Source organism: Ilyonectria robusta (assembly GCF_021365365.1).
Source record: "Ilyonectria robusta strain PMI_751 chromosome Unknown BGZ61scaffold_50, whole genome shotgun sequence".
NCBI lineage: Eukaryota > Fungi > Ascomycota > Sordariomycetes > Hypocreales > Nectriaceae > Ilyonectria > Ilyonectria robusta.
The window spans coordinates 19,333-37,732 of NW_025764484.1; the positions used below are offsets into that span (position 1 = coordinate 19,333).

The 18,400-nt window shown below is 49.5% G+C and overlaps 4 protein-coding genes across 4 annotated transcripts; 2 read left to right on the forward strand and 2 right to left on the reverse strand.

Annotated features, from left to right (window-relative positions):
* Window positions 1-176: 176 nt before the first annotated feature.
* BGZ61DRAFT_434366 (uncharacterized protein) lies at window positions 177-2,132 on the forward strand (the record flags this gene model as incomplete). The annotated part of the gene is made up of 1 exon (XM_046243953.1): window positions 177-2,132. The coding sequence occupies one exon, from the start codon at window positions 177-179 to the stop codon at window positions 2,112-2,114; it is 1,938 nt and encodes a 645-aa protein (XP_046094885.1). The 3' UTR covers window positions 2,115-2,132.
* A 1,639-nt stretch (window positions 2,133-3,771) lies between these two features.
* On the reverse strand, window positions 3,772-5,582 carry BGZ61DRAFT_466431 (uncharacterized protein). Its single transcript, XM_046247675.1, has 6 exons — window positions 5,291-5,582; window positions 5,199-5,235; window positions 5,081-5,148; window positions 4,722-5,018; window positions 4,650-4,684; window positions 3,772-4,577 (listed from the first exon to the last, which is right to left on the reverse strand). The coding sequence occupies exons 1-6, from the start codon at window positions 5,459-5,461 to the stop codon at window positions 4,016-4,018; spliced, it is 1,170 nt and encodes a 389-aa protein (XP_046094886.1). The 5' UTR covers window positions 5,462-5,582; the 3' UTR covers window positions 3,772-4,015.
* Window positions 5,583-9,710: 4,128 nt separating this feature from the next.
* Window positions 9,711-9,911, forward strand: BGZ61DRAFT_311230 (uncharacterized protein; the record flags this gene model as incomplete). The annotated part of the gene is made up of 1 exon (XM_046238811.1): window positions 9,711-9,911. A coding segment is annotated over one exon (201 nt), but the record flags the coding sequence as incomplete, so codon positions are not given.
* Window positions 9,912-11,545: 1,634 nt separating this feature from the next.
* Window positions 11,546-12,953, reverse strand: BGZ61DRAFT_434371 (uncharacterized protein). The gene is made up of 2 exons (XM_046243954.1): window positions 12,206-12,953; window positions 11,546-12,133 (listed from the first exon to the last, which is right to left on the reverse strand). Exons 1-2 carry the CDS (start codon window positions 12,742-12,744, stop codon window positions 11,617-11,619), a joined length of 1,056 nt encoding a protein of 351 aa, XP_046094888.1. The 5' UTR covers window positions 12,745-12,953; the 3' UTR covers window positions 11,546-11,616.
* Between the last annotated feature and the right edge of the window lie 5,447 nt (window positions 12,954-18,400).

Consider the following 18,400-nt stretch of genomic DNA (forward strand, 5'->3'; position numbering starts at 1 on the left):
AGCGCCACCGCAAATATCGAGCGAGGGCTGGGGAAGCCTGATTGTAAGAGGGCATAAAAGGGTAAGGAGAAGGGTAATTACCAAAGTACGGGCCAATATATATACCTTAACAGCCACGCCGCACGTCCATCAAAATCCAGTAACATTCCCATCCGTTTCGCCAGAAGATCGCCATTATGATAGAGTCATCGTCCACTTTTATCGCATCCTCGATACCCCTACTGCACAATGCGGTGAAATCCATGGTGTTCAAATCCGCGGAGCTTCTCATGGCGCTATTCATCTACAAACTCTTCTCCCTCCTTGCCGCGCGGTCTAATCAATTCACATCGTACCTTATGTTCGCCGAAGACTACATCCAACGCTGGCTCTTCCTCTCGTCCAGTGGCATCTCCCGCGCCGGCTTTATCGTTCTCCTCTTCAGCATTCTCAGCACGCTTGCGTCTCTCTATGGGACCCTACTCTGGGCATTGGATTCTCCAGGATACATCTTCAGGGCATCCAATGTCACAGTCCCCCAGTATGAGAGTTTGCGCAACTGGGATTCCCCTTACATTATCCGGCTGGATCTTGATCCCAGTACCCTACAAGGGACGGAGGAAACGCTCGCACAGGTTGTGGGATCTGACCTTTTCAAGCCAGGCCTGAACTACACTTTGACTGGTGAAGTTCAAAGGGGATCTCCCGAAGCCATGACACCGACGCGACAATATGACGTCGGGGCGCGAATCTGGCTTGATGACGACGGCTTCTCTGTTTCACCAGATAGTTATGCCATGTTGCCAGAGCCCGTCGAGGCTGATGGCCAAAAGTTCCCTCCCATGTGCATACACTTCGGCGGAGGCTCGGCCCTCTGGAACTGCACCTTCAACAACACCTTCTCACAAAGCATAATGAACGGCATCATTGGGAGACCCGAGGTACACTGGGACGACGAGTCGGACCTGAAGCTCGATTCAAGATACATCACCCCAAATAGGGCCGACAACATTTGGTTTTCCTTCGGGCGGGGTGGCGGGTCTGCGACTATGATGCAGGTCTTTACCGTGACCAAGGGGACCAGACGTCATACGTTTGTTGAGTATGTATCTCGCGTCACCATGCTGACCAATCCGGGAGTTCCATTTGCTGCGCAGGACGTTGGTGATCTGGTACGACGGACCTGGAGCATAAATGAGACCCACGGGAACGACCTGCTCATGGACCAGATTGTGGAAGATATCATGAGCGCGCAGGATCGAAACCTCAGCTACCATTTCGGAGTCAATGCAGCTGATAACGGGAATCTCACGGTGCTTCAGTCTAGCTGGGGCTATTTGACTGTCTCACTCGGCAGTACCGGGGACGACCTATTTTCCCTCATCAGCTTCGCTTCGGTCAACATCACGCTGTTAAGATCTGAAACCATCGACAAGCCACCAACGCCATTTGGGAAATGCCGCCGTGGATCATTCCAGAACGAGGCGTTTGGTGGAAGGATCACCCAGACTGATTGCGTCGGATCTACAACCGATAACAACAGTAACAAGTTCTTTGGCCAGGTAGACACTGCCGCTGTTCTGATTATAGATGGCCTTGGCAATGGCCGCTCCAACGTCAGCTCAGAGTCTCTCAATGACAGCGTCATGTCCTGGACTCGGAACATGTTGGTCACGATGGAAGGCCTGCTTGTCGCAAGGGGCTATATAGTCAGCGTCGATCCAGCCCTGGTCATGATCAGTGTTGAGAAGTTGACTGTTGCTATATCCGGCCTGCAGCTCCTTCTAAGCATCCTTACTCTGCTCCTCGCGGGAGCCGCATGGCTTGCGCTGGCTTTCTTTGCGGATTCACACTGGTCCAACACGTTCTTAGCAAACTTGGTATATGCCACATCAGAGAGGGATGGGAAAAAGTCGAGACCTGGATATATGCTCGACCCTCCCAGCGTTGAACTGATGGCAGATGGGGATGGGCATTTTATTGCGGTATCTGGGAAGTCAGTTGCCATTCGAGACCGAGTTTTGGTTCATATGAATTCTTTGAATGAAGAACTGCAGGAAGAGGGTAGCGAAAGAAGGGTTTTGGGAGGGACGTCTATTCGTCACCGCACAACGGGAGAGACGAGGCTGAGGTAACCTGATGTCAAACTATAGTGAGAGGGTTAAATTGTAATTATTCAATGTCTCTATGCTGGTGCTCTAAGAGATGTTGGAGTAATAAATTTATCTCTATTATAAGCTTTAACTGCAGTCAGAAAGAGCCCCGTGACAGACGGCGGCGGGAGAAACAATGAACCGAGTCACTTCGTCTGGCGGATAAGGCAGGCCACCATTGCAGTCACATTCGAAGATGCTCCTGTCAACTCTTCTATGGCAGACTCTAGCGAGGATAGTGATTCCGACGATATACACCCTCCGGCAATTCCGGAAATGCACCTGAAACTCTATGAGGGGCCTGTCTCCATGGTCAACTTGGAAATGTCAACCGAACTGTCGCTATCTGGAAGGGGTCTGGCCGTAATGAGTTCCATAGGTAAAGTCAGTCAGAAAAGGTCGTGGGAGCAGGTGGGGCGTCTTTTGGTACACGGATCGATGGTGGGTAGTCCTGTCAGACACAAGGCCATCTGGAGAGTCAGCGAGAACCCAATCTCAAAACTCGGTGTTCCCAAGGAGATGCGATTGTCTCTCATTGTGAGGCAACAGAATAGGCGAAGGTTCTTGGCTAGGCTGGTGCTTCACGCTTCCTACAGCATTTAGAGAGGCCTATTGGCAAGTATAGTGCCTATCGTTGGGAAAAGTGATGATCCCATCTACTTTGATCCGACAACATTAGAAAGAATGGCAAGACAGAGGGAATGCAGTCGGTTTAATGGCAAAATTGTTGCAGAGGAGGTTGGAAATCTTGACCAGTGCGACATCAGCAAGTACTCGTGCTTCCCATCAGAGGAGCAGAAGAATTAAAGAAGGAATTTCAAAAAAACGGAGGCGTCACCAGGGTTAGGAAAGGAGGGGTCGCTCAACCGACATACAAACTCTCCTCCAAGCCCACAACCACTTGCTAGGAGATTGCTCTGATGGGGGGATGCTCAGGACCGAATGAAGCAGGTCCAGTTAGTCATCGATCGTCTCTTTCTATATGTTCAGGAGTCGTCCGAGTAAGCAGCTTGCCTTATAATACTAACAGGTAGCTCTTTTTTTTTAAACTTCCAAGCTCAGTCACCGCCTCCCTTAAGGTCCGTTACGTGAGACTCTCATAGCTGCGCCTTTATTATTTACATCGCACTTCAACATCAGCCCCCTTTCCTTCAGATTAAGGCTCCAAGATCCGCTCTGTCCCTGACTCTGACTTAGCAGGGGGTGAACTAGCACTGTAAGATAAGCAGTAGTATGGTGCGACGAAAGCTTGTGTTTGATCGACCGGATGTAGGGCGGATCTGCGTGAAGATCTTGTCCCACATGGCGCATGCGCTTGGACGACCGTGCTCCCCTCCCATGTTAACCAATTCAAGATCAGGCTGCATGAATCACATGTAAATACTATCGTCTTTCGAGGAACGGGGGGCGGGGTTGTGGATCGTATTGGAACATACCACCGAGTGGTTAGTTGGGTACTGGTGAGCATGGGCTGGTTGCGTGCCTTGATTGATGGAGCAGACCGCATACAAATACGAGCATGGGCCGGAAAAGGCAGCGGCTGACACAGACCCGGGGAGGCAGGGGGGGGGGGGGGGGGGGGGGAATGGAGGCGAGCGAGTCAGGTTAGAAAGGGTTGAGAAAGGAGGATGAGTTCCAGATGGCGGTTACAACTTCAGAACCTATGGTCATTCCAGGCCAGGTCTTTGAGATAGCAGCCCTGCCCCCCAAAACTGCTGTTACTATTTTAGCAATTCCTACCTATTTCCTTAGTTGAAAGCCGGGTCTATTACATCAATGGCTGGGTCAGTCACCGCTCAGACTTTTACATGCCATTAGTAGTTACACCACCACAAGGTCATACATCACTTTCCCACCTGGATTTACCTGGGAACTAAGGATTGCTAAGAGAAATCTTTATTTTGAGTCTCCTGAGAGACGGCCTGCGTTATCTCGAGTTCAATCTCGATGGAGCTCTCATGTATCCGCTTCCCGCCTTGGGGCCAGCTCTGGCTCCCAATGATGCATGTCGTGACCTTTGCGAGATTGCGATCCGGCCGGAACCTGTCCATCCCCTTGGATGACGCGGACGGCACGCTGTCATGTTGACCCTCTAGGCTTGAATCGGAGCGCGTCAGGCTAAAGAGCGTGCCGTACAGTTCGTCGTTGCTCTCAGTCCTCTGTAAGGTGCGTCTCGATCGGTCACCAGGTCCGAGTTCACCAGGCCCCGTGCTGGCAGCCCCAGACCCCGGGTTGGGGTAAGGCGTCTTTTGTGATGAAGTCCCACGGCTGCTGAGGAGCCCAGGGAAGTGGTGGGAAATGAGAGGCCGGAGCGTTGGCAAGCAGACACATGTCAGGGCGGAGCAGAGCTCACTGATAGACCAAGCAGCAGCCTCCACGTTCGTCCACGTAAAGTCCTGCGACAGCTTGAGGAAGCGAATACGAACAAAGGAGATGGCACAGGTGCTGGTGTTAAGGTGGGTGCGTTAGCCAAAGGGTGTGTTCACGATCCTGCGTTCGTCGGGGCAAGATACATACAAGAAACCCAGGCAAAAGACGCCCAAGAGGATGATCTTTTGATGGCTGGCTAGGTTGAGATTTTTTTATGACGGGCAGAGGTAGAATGAGGACAATCAAGTCGGTGATGATGTTGCCGGCAGCGTTGACATACCAAGCCGGGAGGTTGTCTATGCAAGTGCCCTCGCCGGTCCAGAAGGCGGACACTGGGGTGCAGGCGAAAATAGCGAGGAAGATCTGGGACGTGCTCCATCCACCTATGACGACTCCGGCGGCGATGATGACATTTCTGACCATCGGGCGAGCGAAGACTCGGTAGTACTGCAGCAGGAAGGTTGTCTTGATAGCTCCCATAGCTATGTTGTAGAATACTACCGAGATGTAGAATGTCTGGTATATCGGTACAGGTCAGAGCAGGACATCGGCTGAATTCTATGGGCTTCTTGACTCACCTTCAAGTACGCCTGGATCTGCTCCTCTGTGAGAAAGTCGACGTGCGTACCGAAGCCAAACCTCGTATCTTGAGGCTGTCAGGACAGGGAAGACATGACGACGGGGTTGGATACTCACTCCATGCAACAAAAAATCCGCAGATAAAAACGAACACCTATGTGGCGTTAGTTGACGAGGTGGAAGTAAGGTGGAAACATGGGGAGCCGCACAAAGGAAACGATGCTGGCATAATCGTCCATGCCAAACTGTGAGATTAAGACGGCCCTGGCATAGACCCGCAAAGCCACAGCGAGGAAAGCCACGAAGACGACGCAGCTAACGACGGCAATGATGGTCGACACTTGTGAGTCGTTTGGAGATATTGAGGGCGAAGCACTCATGGTGGGCAACGAGTCTCTCTATGGCTGAGCGAGCATCAATGTAGGGTTCATGGGGCGAAGGAACAACAACGGTACCAATCTAGGCGAGTGCCTTTTACCAAAGCAGTACTCTGGTAGTTATAGGGCTCTGCTCACTTCACAGCGAGTTACCTGGGCGCACGGTGACTCGGATGGCGTAAGCCGCACACCCATCGTGATGGATTCGATGATGGGCTAACCTGAAAGTGTTGAACGCATTTCCGCACAGACCGTCCTTGTGGCGCATTGGAGCCAATATGGGTGCGTACGAAGTTAGTGAGAAGCAGCGAGTAAGGTACCTTTGTGTTGCGGGGCGTAACAAAGAGGGACGTCGTGGCGTATCAGCTTTACCCTTCCCCTGTTACATATACGGGGCCAAATATCATCTGTGCGGAAAACCGGTTTAACACGTTGAATTAGCGACACTTGTCGCGGCTGTTATTGTTACTGTAGGCTAGGGATGAATCAACATGGTAAACATATCACCTGGTACTACCGCAGACCATGGAGGCTTCTTATCGGCCTGGCAGGCACAAATCTGTCGACGCAAATTTATTTGAAAGTTGGCGGCAGAGTGGAGATTATTACAGTAGCAGTAAGCAGTAGCAGTAGCAGTAGCAGTCCGCACAGACCGTCCTTGTGGCGCATTGTGGCCAAGATGGTGTGTTGTAGTGAGACAGGAGACCGGTCCCTGCGGGCCCGCCAATGCCTTTCGGAACGAAGCTTACTGCATGGCTTGGAGGGCATTGGGCGTTAAGTAATCCGAGCGTTAGAGAAGACCGGGGTGTTTCAGGTCCTGCTCTGCCGTCTCGCAATTCAGTGTCTTTTCTAACCTTTCACGCAGATTGAATTCAGTATTCAATCATTGTGAAGACTTATGACGATTCCATGGCACGTATAGGCCTCTCGAAATGGGACAACATAGATACGGATTTCGAGCCAGAGATGGTGTCTCAGCAGGCACCTGTGCCTAAAGCAACCCTGCCACCTGCTCTAGCCTCTGTACACTCCACTTTGACGGCAGCACACAGACCTTCAGGCCCCATCCAAGCCGTCATCGCCCGGTGCGATGTCGAGAAAATCGAATTCCCGCCTTGGTCCTCTATCACAATCCCGGCAGATTATCCCGTTTTCTAGCAGTCCGTTCCTCCCATCCCAGGGCTCATCGAGGTCCCGCTCGTCCTTTACCGCATAGGCACTCAGTCTGCCGACCGGGCCGACCTGGACAACCAGAACGCTACGTACCTTAACATCAACCCTGACTCTGGCTTCATGCCCCTGCATACATGGGCAACCTGTATAACATGTTAAGAAATCCCTTAACATATTGAACAGAACAAGATAAGAAAAATACAGATTACAGGATACAGGATAAGATAACAGGATAACAGGATAAGGAACACAACAGTAAGCCAATAAGGCTCTATTCTATATCCATCAATATCCTCTCTGTCTTCCAAATCGTCATCTGAATCAGTAAGATCATCTTTTAATGCACCAATCACAACCATTTCTGTATAAAATTGAATCAAACTATCTTAGCGAGGAGTAAATATTTTAGGATAGGATGAAGAGCTCGGCCGAGGGTGGTTTCAGGTCCAGTAGGTGGAGGTCCAGGAGCAGACATGGCTATATTAATATTCAAATAAGGTCTTATATGAATAACGTATATGATAAGCTTGCGGCGCATCCAAGTATGCGGCGCAGTTTTACTGTGCAGCTAAAACGCTTGACTTTAAATTTTCTAAAATGCGCTAGTTATATGATTTATTAAAATCTAAAAAAATTATTTTTAAACTTCCTAAAAAATAGTTAGATAGGGAGTATTTTTCCTAGATTTTTAAATAATAGTTTTATATAGAAAAACTAGGAGGTACACAGTGTAAATAAGCTTTTTCTTAATTACTTTATAAGTAATTTTTTAAAAAAATCCAAGAAAATTTCTATATATAGCCTGCCTATTAATTAAGATATATATAAACTTTTAGCTTCATAGAATTATTTTTCGAATTTTAGAAATTCTTTTAAAATCACGCTTTAAGGTGAAGATTTTAAGTGCGTTGTATACTTGGATGCGCCGTATGCTTATCATATACGTTACGCATGAATATATTCATATTCATATCCATATAATTTATGAATATAATATGTACTTACCTATCCATATTCATGCATATTCATATAAGGAAGATGGTTCCTGATTGGCTCAAATTAGATATAATCTCCGTAGGAGATGATAGGTGATACCAACCTCTGACGGGAAGTCCGGACTTCCGGGCTGCCGGTCTGAATAGCCTGTCTGAGCAGCTAGAAGACCTTCCTTCCAGTTTGATCAAATGTATGACCCTTTGGTCTGTTGGATGTGACACATTCCAAGTACACTTCATGCCAGCACCAATTTCTCTACCCAACAATCTCTTGATTAGTTCTTAAAAAAAAAACTCTAGTTACCACATGCCATGCAGTAAGTAACATACTGCTTATTAGCACTTATGGCTTCTCAGGCTTCTGAGATATCAGTCTCATGGACTAACAATGCTTCTATCGGTTCGTTTGCATCGAAACTTTCATGGAATTTCAACGCCTTTTTCTATATAGATTATCCCGATAAACACCTCCAAGTAGAGCTTGGCCCGAAGCGCAGAAAGACTAAGGGACATCGTGCTTACGTTTGTCTTCACTGTCAGAATCCTCCATGGTCGAATCGAGTGCCTGGCAACGCTATACACCATGCAGAAACGGCTCACCGGGCCATTATACGAGCAAGCGAGGTGCAAATGATACTCCATCTAGTACATTTGCCTCGGGTGTTTCGTCTGGCGCTATCGATTCGTATATCGTCTCTCGTCTATCTCAGGCTGCTCTCCGTAACTGTTTTAATAAGCAAGCCTATATTAAGGCAGTTGTGGGGCTTCTAACAAGGCGCAGACTGCCCTTTTCTGCAGTTGAGTACTTTAAGCTGCGAGATCTGGCTCTGGCATGTAATCCAGCCATCGGAGATCTTCTCATTAACGATCGAAAGCAGGCTATGGGCTATATTAACTCGAACTACTCGTTATACAGCTCGCAGCTTGCCGAGAGCCTTCAAACAATGCAGTCGAAGATACACATATCTTCTGATCTCTGGACATCGCCACATCGCCATGGCGTACTCGCTGTATGCGTTCAATGGGTCGATGAGGACTTCAGGCCTCAGAAAGCACTACTAGGACTGCCAGAGTGCAAATACAGCTATTCTGGTGCTACGCAGGCTGAGTTGATTGCCGGTACGCTATGGAAGTTCAATATTACTGCTCAAAACCTCGGCTATTATACAGGTGATAATGCTACATCAAACGACACCTGTTTAGGGGAGCTATCAAAGGTTTTGGAGGCGGAATCAGGTGTAAGTTTAACTCTTGGCCGCTAATACTGCTGTAGCCTATACGGCGTTTGTGAGGGTACTCTGCCTGTGCTATAATTTAGTAGAATCCGCTGTATCGGCCATATTATCAATCATGCCTTACAAGCATTCCTTCTCGCCCGCTCAAAAGAAGCTCTTAGGGCTGCACTCGAAGCTACTGCCGATGAGCCCGGTTCAACTATGCTAGAGGAGTTCTCACAGCAATTACATGAGCTGGATCCGGCGGAGATTGCGGCACGTTCGGACACCACGACGCAGCAAGAACAACAGCAGGAAGAGCGGCAGGAGCAGCCCACGAGAAGATCTATAAAGGCGAGGGGCAAGCGAGCCGCAACTACGCATCAGCAAGCCAGCAACAACGATGAGCGTTTCGCTGGCTGGCAAGGTATTCCAGCGCTAGCAAAACTTCATGCACTTGCAGTCTATATACGGAGCTCAGCTCTACACAACGATCAGTGGTACGATGCTGTAGGTAAGCAACTAGGTATCGATAATATCACGAGATGGTCCTCATGGCATAGAGTTATCACTATTGCGTTAAAGAAGAAGCCACAGATCATCCAGTTTACTGCTGAACATGACAATGATCTCGAAGGCAATACTCTTAGCAGTAGGGATTGGGAAATGCTAGAAAGAACGCTAGAATTCCTTCAACCTTTCTATGAGGCCACGTTAGAAGCTGAAGGCGCTATGTCATCAATCTCACAGTCACTTGAGCTGCTGGACCTTCTCCTAGGACACTGCGAAAAGTGGAAGGTATACGGCTAAGTTTTGCATCTTCCTGCTTTATCTATAGCTTATACGACATGCTAATCAGCTAATTAGGCCCACTACTCGCAGCCGAGCAATCGCGATGATCGTATAATTCACTCTATCAATATGTGCTGGTTTATACTCGATAAGTATTACACTATGACCGAGGATGTCCCCGTATATGCCGCCGCCCTCCTTCTCGATCCTTCTAAACGCAAGAGCTATATCGAAGAATGTTGGCCCGAGGAATGGCACGAGGGTGCGTTTGCCGCCGCCCGTAGTCTCTGGAAGGAAGAGTACAATCACGATGTCGAGATACAGCTCTCAGAGCAATCCTTGGCTGTGCCTGCTTTATTAAAGCGAAAGAAGGATACGATGCTCTCAAAGATGCGCTTAGAGCTACGAAATAAGACGATGGCGAGAACACGGGGCAAGGATGATTTCGATAGCTTCATCTCCGAGGCTCCTATCGCACTTGCAGAGGGTACTACGCCCCTTCAATGGTGGTGTAGTGAGGACGTTCGTACAGCGTACCCACGGCTTAGCCGTATGGCTATCGATATCCTGTCTGTACCAGCAGAATCAGCAGAGCCAGAGCGGACCTTTTCAGGGGCTAAGCGCACAGCTAGATGGGATAGGCTACGATTGCTGATTGAGAGCATTGAGAAGATTGAGTGTATCGGCAACTGGCTGCGAGAGGGACATATTAGACCCTCAGCTGAGGGCGGGATTGGTCTCCCGTGTGATCCAGAGGCTATCGCGGGTGATATCTAATAGCGTTTTTCGCGCTGTATTAGCTACATCAATGGATTTCTCTCACTTCACTGCAGTAGCTTGGCATTACGTGAACCCTTATATGAATATGCATGAATATGTTATATGAATATGTGTTTTGCTAGATAAGTTGAATATAATATGAATATAAGAAGGGAATTGATATAGCGGCATGACAATTTTGATACAGAGGCATGACTCTTACAGCGGCATGACTTTTACATCATCTGATTGGACAGGACCCTCTTTTGTTAGAACATCACAATTCTGCCGACAGCTCTGACTCGTACCTAGAGCTTAGCTCTCCACAATCATACCTTAGTACCTGACGCGACACGATCAAGCTCTCCATCCGCAAGCTAGCTACACACTGCTAGTCTATCAACCGTCAACAATCAGGACGTGCATCATGTCCCAGTCCGAGTCTTCGTCGAGCTCGGTGAGCAGTCAAAGACGTCGAACTCGAAGCCCTAGTCCTAGAGGTCAATTACGTCCACGAAAACGACAGTGACAGAGCCGACAAGACAGGGTCAGCCCACCCTTACTTGCCAACAGGCCAGCAGCCAGGCCAGTCCCATATCCCAGCCCCGGACACGCGGTCAGTCAGCTGTTCTGGGAAGTGGAAGAACTACAGGGGTACGTGCCAGCAGACGGAGGACGCAACCAAGCATCCGGCGCCGAAGGAGTCAGTGGGAGATAGTTGAGAGCGACGAGGATGTTCTTTCTTGTACAACAGTTAGAAAATAGAGGTATAGATAGCTGCCTTCGAGGGCGTAATAGAGTTGGCCTTGTTCTGTATGGAAAACTAGACCTTATTTTGACGCCTGGGCAAGACCTGTTCTAGGAGGCTGGCCCGACCTAATTGCTTCTACACTGAAAGGGAGGTGTTGTTAGCGAAGCTGGCTTCACCGCCTTTGCGAGGATGTATCTAGGGGTCGACGGAAATCTGGCGAATCAGATGATGTAAAAGTCATGCCGCTGTAAGAGTCATGCCTCTGTATCAAAATTGTCATGCCGCTATATCAATTCCCTATAAGAAAATCAGTGTGAATATTCATATTGCCATGTATGAGTTTGAGTCGGTTAAGATATAGTAGTATGGCTATAGTGACACAGTTCATAAGACAATTTAAGTTCAACTACAAGATAGCAATAAGAGTAATATAATAAATCCCAAGTTCTAAATACTGAAGACGCACTAAATAAGCTACCCGGGCCCATAGAGATCCTCCCCAGCTAATATATTATTATCTGGCTCAGTTTGTTGCTGGCTCGACTCCCAAAACTCTTCTGTATCTCGCGCCACATTGCCGTCTTGATCGAGTAACGGAGTTGACCCGTCTGAATCCGTCCAGAAGAAGGCGCCACAGGTAGGATCGACTAAACGGCAATGTCCCCCGGGCTGGGTGTGAAGTTTGCCATCGATTTTCCAAAGCGGCTGGCCGTTGTAGAACTCGCGCACATGTGGGTGTATCCCATAGAGAGAAACTTCCATCGGCCGTGCGCCTTGGCATCTGCGGAAGCCTTGAACTAGTAGTCGATATAGGGCATAGCGGAGAGTGGTGCTGTAGCAGCCGTGCATATCTTCGCGGGGCAGGATCCAGCAGTCGACGTCGCATTTAGCGTCTTTAATATCATGCTTATTTCTGGCTCTAAACTGGAGCATAAGGAAAGAGTAGTTATCAAAACAAAAGACCTGGGGGCATGCGTATTTGTGTGCATACCTGTTAGTGTAAACTTAGTATTGATAATATAATATTTGTCAAGAGTTGGGCTTGATATGAGGAAGAACGCACCCTCGTAGCTCCTGAGAAAGGATGATTTGTTGGCTGTGTATGAGCTTCCCGTTTTGCCACTGTTCCGGTTTTATAAGGCCTCTCTTAAATTCGCCGATAGCAACAGGCATTCTTTCTTTGCCGTGGGACACCGAGTATGATATATCAACCGTCTGCTCTGTGCGAGTCTCGGAGAGAGCCTTCTCATGGGAAGTCTGGAGGAGGCTGGGATGGCTTGCAAATGCGCTCAGGACTACATTAGATATTTCTGTATGAAACCACTGAATCCCGTCTTCTTCTGAGTCCAGACGCCACCTTCGGTAGTTTGGTGGATGTGCGGTTTCGTTCAGCCTGAGGGTCTCATCGTTGTATTCACCCAGGAATGCGTCGTTAAAGTTGGCTATAACTGAGCCCGGCCCTTGGATGGAAGTGTGGACTCTGAGCCTAGATATGGGCGGGTATGATTTCGCCCATGATTTATTGCTATCTGAATGCTTGAGGGTATTTTTGACTGGGTTTGTAGGATACTGGCCGAGAAGTGCAGACACAGTGGTTGCCATGTCGATTGATAGGGAGATGTTGAGGTGAGGTAGTGTCGGACTCGCGAGCGGGAAAATAACGGTCCGAGTTGACGTACTCAAAAGTGATAGAATTCACAGGGAAAATAGTGATAATTTGGCCTCAAAGTGAGGCTATTCAATTGATCAAATCAACGGTGTTCGAGCTGCTGTGATGATGTCTGTGTTGTTGTTGTTGTTGTGGATGCGGGATTTTGTTATGTACCCCGGGACCCAATAGAGCCACGGGTCCGTACACTCACGGGTCCTCTATTAGTCAGCATAACCCTAACCCTCTGCCTTGCTGCCTTTTCCGTCTCCCTTCTGCTTCACCGCCTGATACTTCATCATATCTATCCTTACTTACTACTATTAACAAAATGAACTCTCTTCCTCCTCAACAGTGGTATTCATCACAAGAAGATCTTATTCTAGATCTCAATATCTGGGCAGCAATCGGAGGCTATAAATTTATAACCAGAAGATCAACTACAGAAAGGTCTGGTCGACTTACGGTTACCTACGCATGCAATCGATTTCGCACTGGCTGCCAATTTTCAATAGTAGCCAAGGAAGAATGGAGTGGAAATTGGCTTCTTAAACATCGAACCGAAGCTCGATTTTGTCAACACAATCATGAGCCCCAAGGCAAACCACAAGACAAGCGACAAGACGAACCACAAGACGAACCACAAGACGAGCCTCAAGCCAGGCCGCAAAACAAGCGACAAGACAAGGGGCAAGATGAGCCACAAGATGAGCCGCAAGATAAGCCAGCAAAAAGACTACCTACATGTAGCAAATGTCATATAGTAGGCCATAGAAGAGGTGCAAAATCTTGCCCATTAAAATACAGAAGCAGCCCTTGATAGTTGTGATGGAGTGGTTATAGGCGGTCAGCGGTGAGGCGAGAATATTACAGTGGGTGTTGCTGACTAAGCGTAGGGACCCGTGGCTGTACGGACCCGTGGCTCTATTGGGTCCCGACCCGTGGCTGTACGGACCCGTGGCTCTATTGGGTCCCATGTACCCCGACTTCCTTAGTCAGCCCGGCTTGACCTGCGGGGCCCAATAGGTGCGCACCCGGATGCGCATTTAGATTTTTTTACGTTTTCTATAATAACCTAACAATTTATTTATATTAAATTATTGTCAAATATTAGAGTGAAAAATTGTGTATTCTCTCCTGCCCCTATGTCTTGAGGTTTCAAGCTTTATATACCCTTTCTCTTCTGTATAGAATCAGCTAGAAGCTGATTGCTAAGCCTCGTGGCAATAGGTGGCAATAGGTGGCAACTTTCGCCTCTGACGTATCTGATAATTATAAAAACTGTGTATGAGATATATATTGGTGTAACAGGTGCAGGGGGGTCGTGGACCGGTTTTTCGGTCGCTCAAAGACCCTGTGGGTCCGCCCATTTTGGCGCCAAACTAGCCCCGAAATCGAAGGTCACTCCTTCCCACAGGCCCTTCGCCTTTGCGCGAAAAACCCCATACAAACGCGCGGGGCCATAGAAAAAAAGTGACAAAAGCGAAGGTCAGCTGACTTGCCTTTGTATGCGCCGCCCTTCCAAAATGGCCGCAAATAATCCACCAAAATCGCGTCGATCACCACCTCCATCATCCACCTCAATTGCACTGCAATTGCGCCACAGCCACGACCCTCCCCGGCCCAGCTGACCCCGTATCTTGTCATCTATTTACTATGGATTCTATGGCTATTGAAGATGCTCGCGTGCGGGCGGCCATGGACTTCTATTTGCTCGACTTGGAGGGGACGGCGCCCAAGAACACGGTCAAGAACTACGCGCCAAAACAGGCCGAATGGAAGGTCAGATTGTTGCTCCCTGCCCTCGATTTACTTACTGACGCCACTGTAGAACTGGTGCGCCAGTAACTGGCCGCCTATCCCTGAAGACTGGGTCAACAAGAAGCTCTCCTGGCCGCCGGGCCAGCAGCTACCTGGCGACCTAGTTGATGAGGGCAAACTACTCCTGTTTATGAAGGAGGAGGTCGTCACTCGAGCCCCGAAGAAAGGAGTTCGAGTGACAAAGCAAAGGAAGCGCAAGGCGGCTGCCGCCCGCGTTGTAGAGGACGTCGCCGCCGTGAAAAGGCGGCGACTTGCTTCAGGTACCGGGTCCCCCCCCTTTTGGCTGGCCTTTCCTTGACGCCGTGTCGCTGACTCTTCGTTTCGGGAGATACGATCGTGGTTGCCACGTCGCCTGCCGGCGAGGCGGCTACAAAAGAAGAGTCTCCTGCTCTCGACGAGCCTTTATTCAACGAGGAGGAGCTCCGGCTGCAGTACAACACGGTCCGGGGCTATATCTCGGCCATACAAAGGCTGTATGAGGAGCAGAAGAGCAGGAATATGAACCCGGCGCCTCGGCCGCAGGGAATCGCGCTCAAGGCGCTGAAGAAGAGCATTCTCGCCGTCGTCTGGAGCCGCAAGCGGTCCGAGTATCGCGACCGCCTTGAGGGCACGATAAAAGACGTCTACACGCCGGCGCAGATCCCCGATCACACGTCTGCAGTCTGGGAGAGCGAAGACGACGTCTCTGCGCTTTTTCGGACGCAGGTCGACTTCCTCCTGGGCAACCACATGCTCCTGAGGCAGAGTAATCGGTTGCCGATGGAGCTCCCTGACTGTTTTCGCCTTGAGCTCCCCAATGAGGGCCAGAAGCGCCGGGAGTTCCCGACATACGCCTTGGTGATTGTCATGAACCAGGGCAAGACGAATCAACACGGGAGAATGGAGTATGGGGCCGCCCTGCGGCACCGTGACGTGCGGTCTTGTCTTATCGGGGCGCTGGCGTTTTATTTCTTTTGGCGTTGGCAGGTGGAGGAAAAGGAGCCGTTTCCCAGCTTTGAACGCAGTGAGGAGTGGTACGATCTCAAGGTCTTACGTCGCTCCGCCACGGATCCGAAGGCGACGCTTTCAGCCCAAACGGCGCGGTCGTGGACGAGCAAGCTGTACAGCCGGTGCGGAATCTCCACCTCAAAAGTTTCGCACGCTCCCCGGGTCGCAGCAGCACAGAACGCCGATATGGCAGGCGTCCCTGAAGGTCAGGTGTGTTAAGAGCTTTCGATTCGTTATGTTTTCGGCCGATTTGGCCATGTTTTAATGGTATGGCGGCCTTCTACATCTCGAGTGGATGAGGTGGCGCGCCGGATAGTTGCGAACTATCACGACTTTTTAGCCTTGGTGTTGATTTTTTTTGCCGGTAGGCTTTATGAGCTTCCCGTAAACCTCTGGAGTGGCCCTTCCGCTCGGCCGTTCAACTGCGCACTTCAGTCCGCATTACCGTACCGCGTTTATATGCTGATCTCCATACAAAACAGATACGGCGCGCCGGGAGATGGAACAACGGTGACCAGATGATGGGTTGCTACCTTACATCACTACCCTTCGAGTTTATGAGGTCCTCAGCCGATTTTGACCCTGACTGGTCAGGTTCCTACTTTCTCGCGCGCGACACTATCAAGCCGCCACTCGCTCTTTTGCGACGCATCTGGCCCGATCTCGATAGGTGGAAAGAAGCACACGATACTGCTTCTTTAGCCGTTGAACCGAACAAGGCTGCCGGCGCATTTCTCGAGCTTGTGGCTGCGCGAAGTGTTGTTACAGGATACCGTCTTCTTGCGGAAGCTCTATCCCCGGCATCCTGTCTTCCGCGATCCAGTCTTCAAAAGTAGTGATTTTGCAGCGTTCGCGCTACAAGTTGAAAGCGCCTGCCGAACGGCTGAGGAAGAGAGTTATGTGGCCACTATCGATCGAGCCATCCCTGCCGTTGCAGAGAAACTGCGTTCCTTACAAAGCCAACAGCTCGCTGTGAACTTAACAGTAGATAGGATGTTCTATCAACTTACGATAGAGCTTAATAAGCTGTCGAGACAGATACTTGAGCTATCCAAAATCAACTATACTGTCACGATCAGCCCTGGGCTTAGTACGGTCTCACAGCGGTTGGAAATGCCGAAACGAGGGCGCCGCGGCGCGCCGGCACGTTTGACGACGCCGGCTCCCTCGTTGCGGGCCGCCGCTCCTCTCCCCGCCACTCCTACGCTTGTGGAAGAGCAGGGAGCCGTTGGCCGAGCCTCCCCTGCGTCTCGTCTGCCGCCGCCGGCCGGAGCGGCGGTGGCGGATGAGCCGCAAATACCACTCTTTGAGTTTCCTTTAGACCTTAGAAGCGTTCGCGATCTGTGGACCGTGTGGAAGAACGGGAGGGCCGGCATGCCTTCTATCGAGTCCCTGGAGGCCGACTATGGCTCTGCTTGGCGCCCCAAACACCAGAAGTCCGTCTTCTGCAGCAGGAAGGCGATAATCGACTTCATCGCGCAGAAGGCGCGAGAGCGGGGGGGCGAGCGCGACGTCGGCGTACACTCACTCGTTGTCATGCGAATTGAGGAGCTGTGCGCCAACTGGTCTCTTGATAAGGTGCGGAAGGCTATAAAGAACGGGGATCTGGACCGGAGATGGCTGCCAGAGCCGTGAAACGTGGAGTTTTTGGCTGTCTTTTTGCGACTGTTTTGCTAGTTACCCCTGAATTGAGCCGACTATCACGACTTTTTTGCTCATAGTGTTGAGCCTAGACCCCCTAAAAGTGCACTAAAATTGGCGGCCTTTTAGGGCTTGTAAACCACCCCCATAGACGGTCATAACTTGAAAATAAAGACGATGACCAGAAACGCGTGCAAATCAACAACGAGACGGCTGCACGGCTCGAGCGAGGTGTCATTTTGTTCAGCTCAATTAGACGAGCCTATTTATCCTATTTTTATGCCCGTGCAGGCCTTGGTCGTTGATGAGTACCGAGATCCGTAAAAATTACAGTCCTTTTTGGTGATGTCAAGGGCTTGGCGGTTTTTAGCGGGGTTTTCCGAAAACCCGCCACGCAATCCGACCTGTTACATCCACTTGATATAATAAATATACTACTGTAATCATTTTATATTTTTTAATACTTTTTTAAAAATTTTATTTTAATTATTCAAACTGGAATGAGGGTATTGGCGCACTGTTACGACCCAGGGAGATCAACCGGGTACGAACGGGAAACGGCGGAGCTCGGAACGGAACAAACAGACCCCGATGGAAGTGGTGTGTGGTCGAACTGGTCGAACAAGAGCGCGTTCGACCACGTTCGACCAAAAATGAAACCTTAACCTTAAATGGTCGAACAGGTCGAACGAGAACGCGTTCGACCATGATCGACCAAGCAAATCAGAATAGTATATAGCTTCACTCGTTTGCACTCTCCCATGTCTAGATAGCTCTCCAGCTTTCAATACAATTTGATTACTCAAGAACACTTCTTGACATTATCAGACGTGATACGAAACCCTACGCTCAGCACGCCACGCCCCGTTCCAACTGCCAACATAAACCAGTCAGGTTACGGTTTACTACGTTGGGAACCTTGACCGTCACACGCACCCGGGTGCGCCAATTTGACAAATGATGACTAAGCGCAAGTTTAAATAGCTTATAACTGTTTAAACATTTAATATATAGTAATAAAAGTAAATTATATAAATAAGTATAATATAATAGGTATTATAGAAACTTTTCTATAATTTCTAACGAATTTTATTGATTTTGTAGAATTTAAAACGTAAAAATATCTAAATGCGCATCCGGGTGCGCACCTATTGGGCCCCT